Source organism: Oikopleura dioica, chromosome 2, assembly GCF_907165135.1.
Source record: "Oikopleura dioica chromosome 2, OKI2018_I68_1.0, whole genome shotgun sequence".
NCBI classification, from domain to species: Eukaryota; Metazoa; Chordata; class Appendicularia; order Copelata; family Oikopleuridae; genus Oikopleura; species Oikopleura dioica.
In genome coordinates, this window is record NC_137292.1 from 14,351,884 (window position 1) to 14,364,579 (window position 12,696).

Here is a 12,696-nt window from a genome sequence, read left to right on the forward strand (position 1 = left end):
CGGCGGGCATGACTCATATAATATGAGTCATATTACTCAAATTGTGGAAAATATTGGCCCAGTAATCCTACGTGGGTATCATAGTTTAATGCCAAAGTCTTCAATTTATTATATGAAAAGTTTTTACTTACAGTGAAACCCCAACTTAAGGCCGAGCAACTTAAGGCCACTTTTTGAAAAATCCTCGAAATCTGTCATCCGAAAAAAATCCAACTTAAGGACCCCCCCATCAAGATGAAAAAAGTCAAAATTTTCAAATTTTTTTTGCTTTTTTGGGTAGTTTAGACCACGAGGAACAACTTTTATTCAGAAAATTTTTTTGATCTTATAGAAAATTTTGGCAGAAATTGAGTTCAAAAATTGAAGATTAACATTTTACATTTCATAAAAATCTTGAGTTCGCTATTTTTTAATGGTAATTAAGGGTGTACCAACCATAAAAACTATTTATATCATAAACACGAGTATAAAAACGTAATTCATGGCAATTTAGGCAATAATTACTGAAAGTTTAAATCTGGAAATTCGACTTAGATTCGACTTATAAAATTTTATAGGGGCTGTCCTCCTTAAGTTCGTAGACAAAAAACTCTCAAAAAGCAAACGGTCGTAGCTAAGGGCCTTAACTTTACCATAAAAAAAAATTGAGGGTATACCCCAACGAAAACCCCAAAAAAAAACGTTCACTAAGCAACTTTACCTTTAACGGCCTGTATAACCTTAAATTTGGCATCGAGAGATCATCTTAAGGGGAACGGTTGCAGTAGAGGGTTTGATCTAAAGGATGCAATTAAAATTAAGGGTCTAGCTAAGATAGTTTTGGAGAAAAACTTTCACTAAGATGCCCTATTTTCGCGATTCTTGATGGGGGGGGTCCTTAAGGCCACTTTTTTTGCAATTTTTATTCACAGTGAGTAAATTGCAGATCCACTGCAGAAAAAACTCGTAATTTTCGGCTGCTTCTTTGGCGATTTGAAGTCGATGGCTTTTCGGCGTCGGCATCTTCTCTCACTTAAACTTGTGGTACTTCTTCAACCTCCATCGGAGTTGCAGCTCGTATTTCATCAATTTGATGCGCCAAGAAGTGCTGAGACATTTGAAACCTTCGTTTCGAATCGAAACTTTCGATTAAGAATCCAAGATTTTGAACCGCTGATCATAGAGTCGAGAAAATGTCCGCGTCGGAATGTCTTTTCCATCATGTTTCTTTCGAAATAGCCCATTGATAATCTTCTTTGCATCACTCTTCTTCGGCTTCACTAGAATCTCTGCATATCTTTTTTTCTCGGCAAATGTCATGTGGATTCTCTTTTCTTCTTGCGACATGTTTGCACCAAATTAATTTTTAAGAGAATGAAAAAATAACCGAAGGTTTGATTTTAATGGCGCATTCAGTTTTTACAATTCATACTTGGTTCGTGCGGGAAATTTCTGATAAGGCCATTCGCCTTTCATTTTTGATTCCCATGATTCAGTCCCTTACTCCAGAAATAGAAAAATTTTAGCGTCATCCAACTTAGTCGGAGAATCAGCCAACTTAAGGCCACTTTTCAAATTAGCTGTCATCCAAAAAATGGCCTTAAGTTGGGGTTTTCCTGTTTAAAATTTCATGAATAATTTATATTGTAAATTATATACCCCAGAACTTCAGCGGTTGCCGATGGACGAATGCGAAGTCTAGTTTTAATTATGGTGATTGCAGCGTCCCAGATAGTCTTCGAAACTCCTTCACGAATGGATATAGCCGTCTGTTTGATAAGGCGTGGTAATTATTGTATTTAGTAAAAAGATGAACTAAATTTCTCGATATGAAGTAAAGTCCATGACGCATGTTTAGGTAAACTTGATGAAAAATGAGCTCATTTTTGAGCCTTCAATATAGAGAGTATAATACAGTCTTAGAATCCCTAGAAGCTGGGGATAATTTTGACTATGAATACTTGGGGGTTTCGCTCATGCCCTAAGGCGTTTTATGCCTCCCAGAGTCAAAAAAATGGGCGATCTCAGTTAAATGGGCATAACTTTTCTTCTCCCCACTTTTCTGATGATGCCCAGCATCTCAACTTGTAGCGGAGGCTCTGACGATTCAAAATCTGTGTAGAAAACTACCGGACACCCCCCATTTTAGGGCCCCTAGAACCTCTAGAAGTTAGTGAAGTCCACCGAAAATCGGTACTTTTCAACTGAAATGTGGTAAAAGGTGTAAATTTTTGTCCGAAATCGATCATTCTCGATATCATCGAGTTTCCTATGTCCAAAATATAGTTACAGGGCATCGAAGGTCACTTCAAGTCAAATTATGTTCTAAAAAAATTTCGTAAAAACTCACCCGAGGTACTCCAAAAATGACCCTAAATATATTTTTGAGGTCACATAAACGATTGTATTATTCCTAGATTGTTTTCGTTCAGAAATATACGTGTTTTACCATATTTATGTAAAAATTACCGATTTTCGGTGGACTTCCCTAATTTCTAGAGGTTCTAGGGGCCCTAGAATGGGGGGTGTCCGAAAAAATTCGTCGATAAGATATTGCGCTGCCGTTTAGAATTCATGAAACTGCACCGGCGATAAGATTCCGTTCTGATTACCCATTTTTTTAGAAAACTTACAACTGGCCCCTGCAAGATGCAACCAATCCAGAAAGACACTTGATAACTTTTAGATATTACGGTTGTTTCCGTTGAGCATTATTTTTCTTTTTGAAAAAGAGAACAGTGATAAAAAATTCTGGAAGGGATGAGGGTTTAAACAGGTGACGGGGAAATGAGAACAGATCAAAAATACCGAACTAAATAGCAATGAGAGAAAAGCGAAATAAGTAGAAAAAATTGAAAGAGACCCTACAAGTCGACATAATTAGACTTTCCTTTGAAACTACGTTCTTTCGCGATAAACAGCATGAATTGTTGATCCACGGTCAATTTTTGCATAGGATAGAATAGTACTATCATCAAGAACTCTTCCACACCAAATCAGCTGAATAAAACCGGTTCTTTTTCTCGATTCTTCTCTGATTCGGTTTTTGAGAGTAAGAACAGTGTCGGTCAATTCGATTTTCTCGCCGATTTTTAATTCGATTTTTTCCCCATCAACAAATTTTACAGATAGAAAGATAGATTCTTCTCTCTTTAGAATAAGCCAAATTTCAGAATCTTCTTCAATTTTCGCATCCAGTAAAGATAAAGTATCAGGAAGATATATCCCATTATAAATCAGCGTTTGCCCAGCAGGTGGTATTCCTTCTATTTCCTCGACAAGTTTTTTTAGAGTGTGCACGGCGTCAGTTAATTTTATTTCCTTATCCAATTGAAATCTAATGATTTTCCCATTAATCTGCTTTAAATATATTTCTGGTCTTGACAAAAGGTTCAGTCGTTTTTCTGAAGGAATTTTCATAAAAATCTGATTTTTTTAAATCGAAAATACAGAACAATTTCCTGATAGATAAATGAATGACAGATCCATCTTTGATTGCATATTTGGACAAACTAGCATCACGACAGAGCGACTTTCCACCAAAAATCAGCAATTGATCACAAGTATTAATTCCTGTTCTTTCGTTGATCTTCTCTTTAAGAAAAGAAATGCTGTTTGACATTTTGATTGCAATTGCAAACTCCAAGCCCGAGACAATTCGAATTCTAACTGTGTCTTTTCCATCTTTCATATCAGTTCGCTAGTTTTTTAAATAATGCGAGCTAAACCGCGTGAGACGAATCCCCGCGTATGAGCGCGGGACGAATTGATCATTTTGATGTCGTTTTAGCGAAAACTGGAATAAATCGCGACTGGCTTATCCGAATGTCGCAAAATTTACAGACAATACTAATTCGCATAAGAGCTTTCATAATATTGAGTCAAATTTTTGATTAAATTTTATAGACATGCTCAAATTCAATTTTTCTTCCGCTAAAAAGGGTTTAACTTTTCAAAAGAGCGCTGGTGGTGCGCGATAATTCGCTGAAATATTCAAGAGCAAGGGAATAAGGCAGTGCAAAGGTGCATTGAAATTTTCAGATTAATAGGATAAGAAGTTTTCGAAATAGACCCCTACAAAGTCTTAAGGGTACTATCTTCGATTTCTCCAACTTGAGCCTTGAATAACTCGGAACTTGTAAATGATTGCTGAGTCCATATGGGCTCATTCAATAGACCTGTCCTAGATCTTAACTATTACAGAGGGGTTTATTAATTGCTTGACAGAAAAGCGGCTAAATGTTGGCTTGAAGTGGTCATCTTCGCCAAAATGGCCTACATAAACGGTTGAATAACTCAAAAACGAGTCCGAAAACTTGGCCTTATTATATTTTTTATATTTAATTTGAACCTTAATCTTTAAAATTACAGAAGGAATTTTTAATTGAAAAACTTAAAATACCGAAAATTATTTTTGAAAATTGTGTCTCGCAGATTTCGCGAAAATTGAGCATTTTTTAAAATTTTCTGGAAATCGAAGATAGTACCCTTAAACGACATCAAAATGATCAATTCGTCCCACGCGGTTAAGAATTTTACCTTTATCATCGCTTTCATAATTTTTTTGCATATTTTATTTTCGAGCATTAACTCCTTATTTTGATTTTGTAACTCTTCATTTGAATCGTCTTTTTGAAAATTATCTACTCTGCGCTTCTGAGCTTCTTCATCTGCGTTTGGAAACGGGCAAGGGACAATTCTTGCTGGTTGTTCACCATTTTCAATACGCCTCAAGAAATCCCCAAAAATAGCTTCATAACGAAGGTCAATAGCATTTCTGAAGCGGCTTTTGCGATCAAGATGAGTGCATTTAGCAATAAGATTCTCAAGCTCCTCATATTCGTCACTTTCCCCAAAGATTTCAAATAGAGAAACGCGGTTTCCAATTTGTATATTCGTCTCTATTCTCGTTTTTTTAATAATTTAAGTAAGTTAATCACTAACGAATTTGTGTCATCAAAGCTGGTCGACCATTAACACGGCCAAAAGCATGCTCCAGAGTCGCCAATTCCTATTAAGGAGCATTTTCTTCTAGAGATTTTTCTTAAAAAAGCAAACCTGCAATATAAGTCCAAAACCCCACACATCCATTCTCGGTGATTTTTTTACATCTTCGTCTGTGTAGAATTCTAAAAATAAAAGTCAAATCGATAAGCGCTATAAGATATAGACTATATCGTCGAGAAGTGCTCACCAGGGGCAGCGTAAAGAGGCGTGCTTCTAATGGCATCTGGAGATGTTGATGTTAAAGATTGTTTCACTGATTTGATTGAGAGTGCACTCCCAAAATCGCCGATTTTTATCTTTGCGCACGTAAGTTTAAGGCCAAGATGATATTTACTTACTGTTAGGAAATCGGCTAGAAGAAAAATATTTGCAGGCTTCAAATCAAGGTGAAGCTTTTTCTTATGGTGACAATAGCTTAGTCCGGAAATAATTTGGGCACCCAAGAGTTTCACTTCTTCTTTCGTAGGCATTCGCCCAGCAAGTCTTATCTTATTTATCCAATTTTCTAAATTACCGCCAGCACAGTTTTCCATGATAATAAAACTCATTTTTCCAAATGCCCATTTGAAAGATTGTTGATCGAGAAAGTCGACGAACCGAACAATGTTAGCATGATCTGAATTTTACGAGAATACATAGTTAGAAAATATCCGTACTGAGCTCCTGAAGAGTTGAAGCTTCTTGTCTCGTGGTGTTTGCATGGTCCGGGCCTCGCAGAAGAATTGCTTTGACGATGACTGTCTCTCTTGTTACTTTATCAAATGCTTCCGTCACTCCTTGGTTAGACTCAAATTGAGTCTCGTCGATGTTCGCATATCTGCCATCTTTCTTTAAAAGGGGTACAACTTTAGTTTTACATAAAATTTAATTCAAGTTTTATTATTTTGAATATGTTTGTAACCTTAACAGAGAAACAGTCATCAACTCCCTTTAAAACTGATTCTCTAAGTTCAAAATCAAGAAGACTTGTTAGAAAATAAGAAATCGCAAGCCTCGTGTCAATATTTAATATTTACAATTCTGATACGCAACAAGTAAACTTGCCTCATCTGTCACACTGAAATAGCACTTCTTTAATTGTGGCGTTTTCTTTAGAATCTCCTAACTGCGATTTTCGCGGTGCTTATCAGCAAGCTCAAAAGCTCATTCGGAATGGAAAGCCCACTATATGAGCTTGTAGAGGAGGCTCTGACAGATCACTATATGTATAGAAAACCTACAAGACACATAAAAATTGTACCGTTCGACTCTTCAGAGCCTGCGGTACAAGACAAGCACAAAAATAATGAGGTCCCGATTTTGCTCCGCAAAAGCCATTTTCATCTATCTAGTGGGGAGACCATTTAGCTCTTGAAAATTTCCATAAGCTTGGTCGATATTCGCTTTTGAAACATAGACGAGACCAGTTTCCCGCTCCTTTCCATTTGATTTTAATCTGATTGGCTATGTACGTGTAACTTTGGTCGATGTTTATGAGCTTGTTTAAAAGACTTTGTATTTCGAATTGGGGTTATCTGGGTATAACCCCTCAAGACTTTGTTTTTTGATTCTAATTTGCCAGGGGCATGTAACTTAGGTCGATGTTTATGAGTTTGTGTGTAAGACTTTGTATTTTGAATTGGGGTTATCTGGGTTAAAACCAGTGAGACTTGTTTTTTGAGTTGCGATGCATAGCTGTTGGTTTTTCGATTCAATGTTTTTCCTTGAGGCAATGAGCGATGATCAAAAGTTCCATGATAATTCTCCGTGGTTTTTAGTGAAATACATAAAAAACTATCTAAAGTCGTGCACTTAGATCCCATGAAGCACAGACTTGTGTGTAACTGTCTTCCCTGACAGTTTAACCAATGTATCATAGTGTTTTCGTTTTGACAGCGGAAATTTCCCTTCTTTCCGATATAAAAATGAATTCTTGAGTTTCCAAACTTTTTCCAATATTTTCTTCCTTGCTAAGTGACAGGGTGTCCTCGACATCCCAAAAGTGAGTGCCGAGAGTTGAACTTATACGGAAAAAGTAACTATATGAATCGAGTTACTTTTTGAAAACGTGGCGTTCTCTATCGCGCGATCTCTCTGGATGAGTGTTGTTGAAGACACCCACTCAGTTTTCCCTTCAGTGAATCATTAACCGTCAGTTTAAATTTGTCTTCTCGGCTTGATATTTTTCACAACAAAAGAGATTTGACAAAGGCAAGAAATGGATCTCCTCTTGAATTTGCTAAGAAGCGAGCCATCGAAGAATTTGGTTCTCTCGTCAATCAACGTTGAGCATGCATTTGCAATTTTAGCAACGGCTGCTGCTGGAAAAACAAGGTTTGAATGCTTTGATTTCTTAACCCTAACTTACAAACAAGAGATGAAATTCTCAAAATGACGTCCCAAGAAGTCGCCAAGACCGCCCAACGAGTCAAGTCGTTAGAAGCCCTCTCCACCGTCCAATTGGACTCGAAAATGTTCACTTGCTTCAAACCAAAAACTGATTTTTGGAAGGCTCATTTCACAGCTTCGCATGACTACGTCGACTTTACGGATCCCAAAACAGCGGACGAAATCAACTCCTGGATCGCGAAATCAACGAAGAATATGATCAAAAAGCTGGTCGATGCTTCTGATTTAGATGCATTAACAAGGATGATTCTCGTCTCAGCGATTTTCTTCAAGGGCTCTTGGCAAACACCTTTTCGAAGAACATTTGAAGGCAAATTTGATGGTGGAAAGCACACGGTTCAGTACATGCGGCACAATTTCAAGGGCGTCATGTACAATCAGACCGGACAATTCCAAGCCATTTCCTTGCCCTATTCAAGCGACGGTCTTGAAATGACTGTTGTGCTGCCGAAATCCGACCTTCTTTCTTTCGAAACATCTCTCACCGGTGGAAAGATCAAAGAAGTATTCGCTGGTTTGAGAAAAACGCGAGAGGTGAACTTTCAAATGCCAAAGTTCGCGATCGAATCCGAACTAGATCTCAAAAATATCTTTGAAAAACTGGGCTTTGGGCATGTCTTCTCTTCTGCCATGGACGACTACTCTCCTTTGACCGACGAATCCGTCTTCCTTTCAATGGCTAAACACAAGGCGAAGATTGAAGTCAACGAGGAAGGAACAGTGGCTGCGGCGGCGACAGTCGCGAAAATTATGGCAAGAGTAAATATTCCCCCATTTTATTCATGATCCTATTTCAGCTCAAGTGCATGGTGATTCCAGAAGAATTCGTGTGCGATAGACCCTTTCTATACTTCATCCGAAAAGAAGACGAAGTCATTTTCGCCGGGCGATTTATGCAACCCTAACTCAAAAACGAAGATTGTGCTCTATTTTTTACTATACCTTTTTTCTTCGAAATAAAAAATTTCCATCGTTTTTGAAGTAGAAGAAGAATCATTCGAAGCAGATTTTCTCTAGAAAATTTAAAGTAGCACAGTTATTTTTCGAAAAAATCTCTAGAATTTCTGTTGATGTCAGGGCTCACGCCGAAGGGCAGGTCAGTCTTCGGATTTTGACAGTCCGAACAGGACCTATCTCCAGGTAAGAAAGTCGCTTCTTTGGAAGATTTTTCTGACTTTTGAATTTTAGGACGGGATGTCTGATCCTGTTAAATCGTTCTCAATAAGAGGGCGGTTTAGCAGATCAATCGCCTTCACATTTACCCAAGAAAAGGGAAATGAGAATTGTGAAGAATAAACTTCCTGCTAATGGCAGACATGCTGAAGTATCCTGAATAAAATCAATTTGCGTTAAATACTTTGTTTGTCTCATTTATTTGCAGGTTCGTTAGCTTTTGCGGTTCTTTATGTAGTCTTGAGGTTGTTTCAGAGAGACAGAGAGAGATACTGACTAGTCGCACTTATCTTCCTATGCGGATATATTTAGGACAATACTGCAACAAGTAACAGTATCTTCTTCGTTGATAGCAACCATGACAACATTTTTATTCGCCCCAATTATTGCCCTTTCCTATATATCACTATCGCTATAAATTTGAGCGAAAATTCGAAAGTAGTCGACCCTCTTACCTAGTTCGAGCATTAGTAGAGAGTAAAGACAAATACGAATGGTGATGGTCAAAACGCAATATTACGTAGGGAGCGTAATATTACCACTGATTATTTCAGTGATACTCACAAGGGTGAACCTTTACCCGGAAGAACCTAAAGAGCTTGATCTGCGCCTGAATTTGCTTCGAAGCAAGCCATCGGAGAATTTGGTCTTCTGGCCTATCAATGTTGAGCACGCATTCGCCATTCTAGCGTCGGCTGCAGCTGGAGAAACGAGGTAAAGAGAACTTTATATGAGCTTTTCTATTTACTTTTATAATAAGACGGGAAATTCTCAAAATGACGTCTCAAGACGAAATCGCTAAAACTGCTCAACGAGTCAACTCATTAAAATTCCTTTCCACCCTCCAAATGGACTCGAAAATTTTCATCTTCTTCAAGCCAAAAACTGATTTTTGGAAGCCTAACTTTACTCATTTTCAAGGCTACGTTGACTTCACGGATCCGAAAACAGCGGATGAGATTAACTCCTGGATCGCAAAATCAACGAAGAATATGATCGATAAAATGGTCGATGCTACTGATTTAGATGCATACACAAGGATGATTCTAGTCTCGGCGATTTTCTTCAAGGGCTCTTGGCAAACACCCTTTCGAAGAACTTTCGAGGGCAAATTTTAAGGGCGTGATGTTTATTCAGACCGGAGATTTCCAAGCTATTTCCTTGCCCTATTCAAGTGACGGGCTTGAAATGACTGTTGTCCTGCCGAAATCCGACCTTCTTTCTTTCGAAACATCTCTCACCGGTGGAAAGATCAAAGAAATATTCACTGGCTTGAGAAACACGCAAAAGGTTTTAACTTTCAAATGCCAAAGTTCGCGATCGAATCCGACCTAGATCTCAAAGAAATCTTTGTGAAATTTGGCTCTGGGCGTGTCTTCTCTGCTGCCATGGACGACTACTCTCCTTTGACCGATGAATCCGTCTTCCTTTCAATGGCTAAACACAAGGCAAAGGTTGGAGTCAATGAGGAAGGAACTGTGGCCGCAGAAAATTCTGGCAAGAGTAAATAAACTCACAATTAAATCATGATCCTTATTTAGCTCAATTGCATGGTGATTTTCTCTTCTTTATTCGAAAAGGGGAGGAAATCATCTTTGCGGGACTTCTTGTTGAACCTTAGCTAACAAAAATAAAATACTGCATTTCTTATTCTACGCTTTTTCTTTATACAATTATTTTCCTCTTTTGTGGACATTTTTTGTCCCAAATTTTCATAAAAATGTGCACAAAAAAGGGCAAGAGTCTTCCGAAAAATGTCCCGCCGTAGGGGCTTAAAATTTTTTCTTCGATAAATTTTTCTTCGAAAAATGGCAAATTTCATCATCGAAACGCATTTTTTGCCTGTTTTACCATTTTGGTCAATTAAACAGTATAACTTATATTATACTGTATAAGCCATTGATTTCTTATAAAAAAATCCTGATTTTTGAAAAAGCACCCTATTTTTTCTCTTAAGTTTTCTCTGCTGGATAAATGTCCACAAAAGTGGAAAGTTATCTTTGTAAAAGCGTCCCACGAAAACCCCTTAAAATGAAGAAAATGTCCACAAAAATGGGGTCCACAAAAGAGGAAAAAAACTGTATGCATGAAGAAAAATATCATTGTTCTATTTCGATTTTTTTCGTCTGGAGATACAATTATCGTACATCGCTGAGCAGCGCTCTATTATTCGGTGCCTGCTCCGCATGATACTAAGTGCTAGGAAACTCTGGAAATTCGCAGATTCCACTTCTTTTTATGGTTCCTGTGCACCGTAGTTTTGACATGGCAAATATCAAGCTGCTCAGCGTGGTCCAAAAATTGTAGTGTAAGTATTTTTCTTCCTCTTGAAAAATTTGCACTTAGTTGAATTGCATCAGATATAGTCTATATCATATAGATAACCCGTTTTAATGCTTCCTACCCGGCAACGCGAACATAAAGGTCAAATATTTTCCGAAAAAATGTTTTCGTCAAACAGTAACGTGTCAGTTTAGAATAAAAAGCCCATTTTCAGAGAAACAAAAGTTACAGTTAATTATGGAATTTCTGGACATTTTTGTCCCCCATTTTTCCCAAAAATCTCCAGAAATTTGATGCAGAGCCTTGAGAAAAATGTCTTAACAAAATTGCTTAAAAATTTTTCGAGAAGGAAAAATTGACGATTTTTTTCAAAAAAAATCACTGAAAAACAATAGAAGAAACACGCTGTAGCCGCCTATCTTGGCATATCATAAGATTTTAGAAGAAACACTGCTCTTTATAGATAAAATTGGCATCAATAACTCAAGATTGACCATAAATATAGATGTCGGAGATATCTGATGAGAAAAAATGTCCAGAAATTTGATACTCCCTATCTGTGAATTTGTTCCCAGAAAACCCCGAAAAATGTCCAGAAATTTGATGTATAGAAATTCCATAAAAACTGTATAGACATCGCTGTTTTTGCTGCATTTATTCAATTGCACTATTTTATTCATATTCATTAAACTATTTCAATTTTTTCATAGTTTTTCATGTATTTTTAGAAAATGAGCTTTTTTGAAAAGGAAATAGAGCGACTTGAGCAATTAAAAATTGAAGAAGAAGATATTCAATACGAGATTCAAGACAAAGAGGACGAAATAAGGTGTATCGAAGAAAACATACAAGAATACAAAGAAAGTATCCAGGGTGAAAAGGAGCACATGAGGGAGCTCCGAGTAAGATTTGATGAAGACATGAAAGAAGCAAATGAGCAAATTGGAACATTCGATCTGGGATAATTATTTTATTTTTACAAGAAAATAGTTATTCTTGAAAAACTTAACCCTATGCGTGACGCGGGTGCACTCCGTTTACTGCTCAAGGTTTTCTGTCCATTTCTCTCTCAATTTTCGTCCAAATTCAAAAATTTGAAAAGAATAAGAATCTACGTCAAAAAACGCGTCCAATATGCTTCGTTAAATTTTCGAAAAATCTTTGATAGTAACCTAAAAACGAAGAAAATGTCGTAATTTTGCTATTTTTCGTCTCGAGAACAGCTATTTTGATGCAAGTTACGATACTTCCAGCCCGTTTCGCCGCCGAAGAAGGGGGTATTCCAGTCTCCGAGACAATAACGACAGCGTGATTAGGCCGTTTTTCTTCAAAAAATGGCAGAGAAGAGCAAAAAATTGTTCTAGATGGGTCGGGTGCACTGAATGCACCCGCGTCACGCATAGGGGTAGTTCTGATCGTCACGCAGAGGGTTAAATGTAAAACTTCGATGGTCTTCTCATCCAGAATATATCATAAGACATTTCCTTTACTTACGCAGACAATTTTTATCCTTATTTAGTCAGAGAAATGAACGAACAATATGCCGAACTTAACAAGCAGAAGACTGAGCACAAGAAGATGAAAATAAAAATGGCCCAACTAAGATCAGGTTTTTTCAGGAAGAAGATATGGATAATTTATAACACGCTTATTTATGAATTCTTTGTTTAAATTAAATTAAAATTTTTTCTTGCTCAGAACGCTTTTAAAGCATATTTTAATCTTTATTAGGGATAATATACTAATTTTTTTATTTGAAGGTAAAGTATATGCAAATCATCAGCAACCTGCTCCTAACAGATCCGTATCGACTGATTCGTGTGGTGTATGCCTGGAAAATTTTAACGATGGCAGGATTGGAGTGAT

At 37.2% G+C, this 12,696-nt stretch overlaps 3 protein-coding genes across 4 annotated transcripts in view; 1 reads left to right on the forward strand and 2 right to left on the reverse strand.

The window, feature by feature from the left end:
- LOC145700284 (scaffold protein ILK-like) overlaps nt 1-12,696 on the reverse strand; it is a 65,641-nt gene that overhangs the window by 8,197 nt on the left and 44,748 nt on the right. The gene's annotated exons all lie outside the window — the stretch shown is intronic.
- LOC145700288 (uncharacterized) lies at nt 2,689-5,949 on the reverse strand. Its single transcript, XM_081777542.1, has 7 exons — nt 5,643-5,949; nt 5,325-5,602; nt 5,174-5,282; nt 5,038-5,108; nt 4,924-4,990; nt 4,519-4,880; nt 2,689-3,679 (listed from the first exon to the last, which is right to left on the reverse strand). Exons 2-7 carry the CDS (start codon nt 5,532-5,534, stop codon nt 3,332-3,334), a joined length of 1,167 nt encoding a protein of 388 aa, XP_081633668.1. The 5' UTR covers nt 5,535-5,602; nt 5,643-5,949; the 3' UTR covers nt 2,689-3,331.
- Nucleotides 6,427-9,845, forward strand: LOC145700291 (serpin B6-like). 2 transcript variants are annotated; one of them, XM_081777545.1, is made up of 5 exons: nt 6,427-7,299; nt 7,341-8,133; nt 8,178-8,514; nt 8,563-9,261; nt 9,308-9,845. In XM_081777545.1, exons 1-3 carry the CDS (start codon nt 7,184-7,186, stop codon nt 8,277-8,279), a joined length of 1,011 nt encoding a protein of 336 aa, XP_081633671.1. In that variant the 5' UTR covers nt 6,427-7,183; the 3' UTR covers nt 8,280-8,514; nt 8,563-9,261; nt 9,308-9,845. The 2 variants fall into 2 exon arrangements, with proteins under 2 accessions (XP_081633671.1, XP_081633672.1); XM_081777546.1 differs by having other exon boundaries at nt 7,341-8,127; nt 8,172-8,514.

What these genes read in the sequence shown, in the direction of transcription:
- LOC145700288 (XM_081777542.1), bottom strand. Translation starts at nt 5,534, where the DNA reads ATGAGTTTTATTATCATGGAAAACTGTGCTGGCGGTAATTTAGAAAAT. An exon ending in TTCTAGCCGATTTCCTAACA is followed by an intron (nt 5,283 to 5,324) that starts GTAAGTAAATAT and finishes ACGTGCGCAAAG; the next exon opens with ATAAAAATCGGCGATTTTGG. An exon ending in GCCTCTTTACGCTGCCCCTG is followed by an intron (nt 5,109 to 5,173) that starts GTGAGCACTTCT and finishes TTTTATTTTTAG; the next exon opens with AATTCTACACAGACGAAGAT.
- LOC145700291 (XM_081777545.1), top strand. Translation starts at nt 7,184, where the DNA reads ATGGATCTCCTCTTGAATTTGCTAAGAAGCGAGCCATCGAAGAATTTG. An exon ending in GCTGCTGCTGGAAAAACAAG is followed by an intron (nt 7,300 to 7,340) that starts GTTTGAATGCTT and finishes CTTACAAACAAG; the next exon opens with AGATGAAATTCTCAAAATGA. An exon ending in TCGCGAAAATTATGGCAAGA is followed by an intron (nt 8,134 to 8,177) that starts GTAAATATTCCC and finishes TTTCAGCTCAAG; the next exon opens with TGCATGGTGATTCCAGAAGA.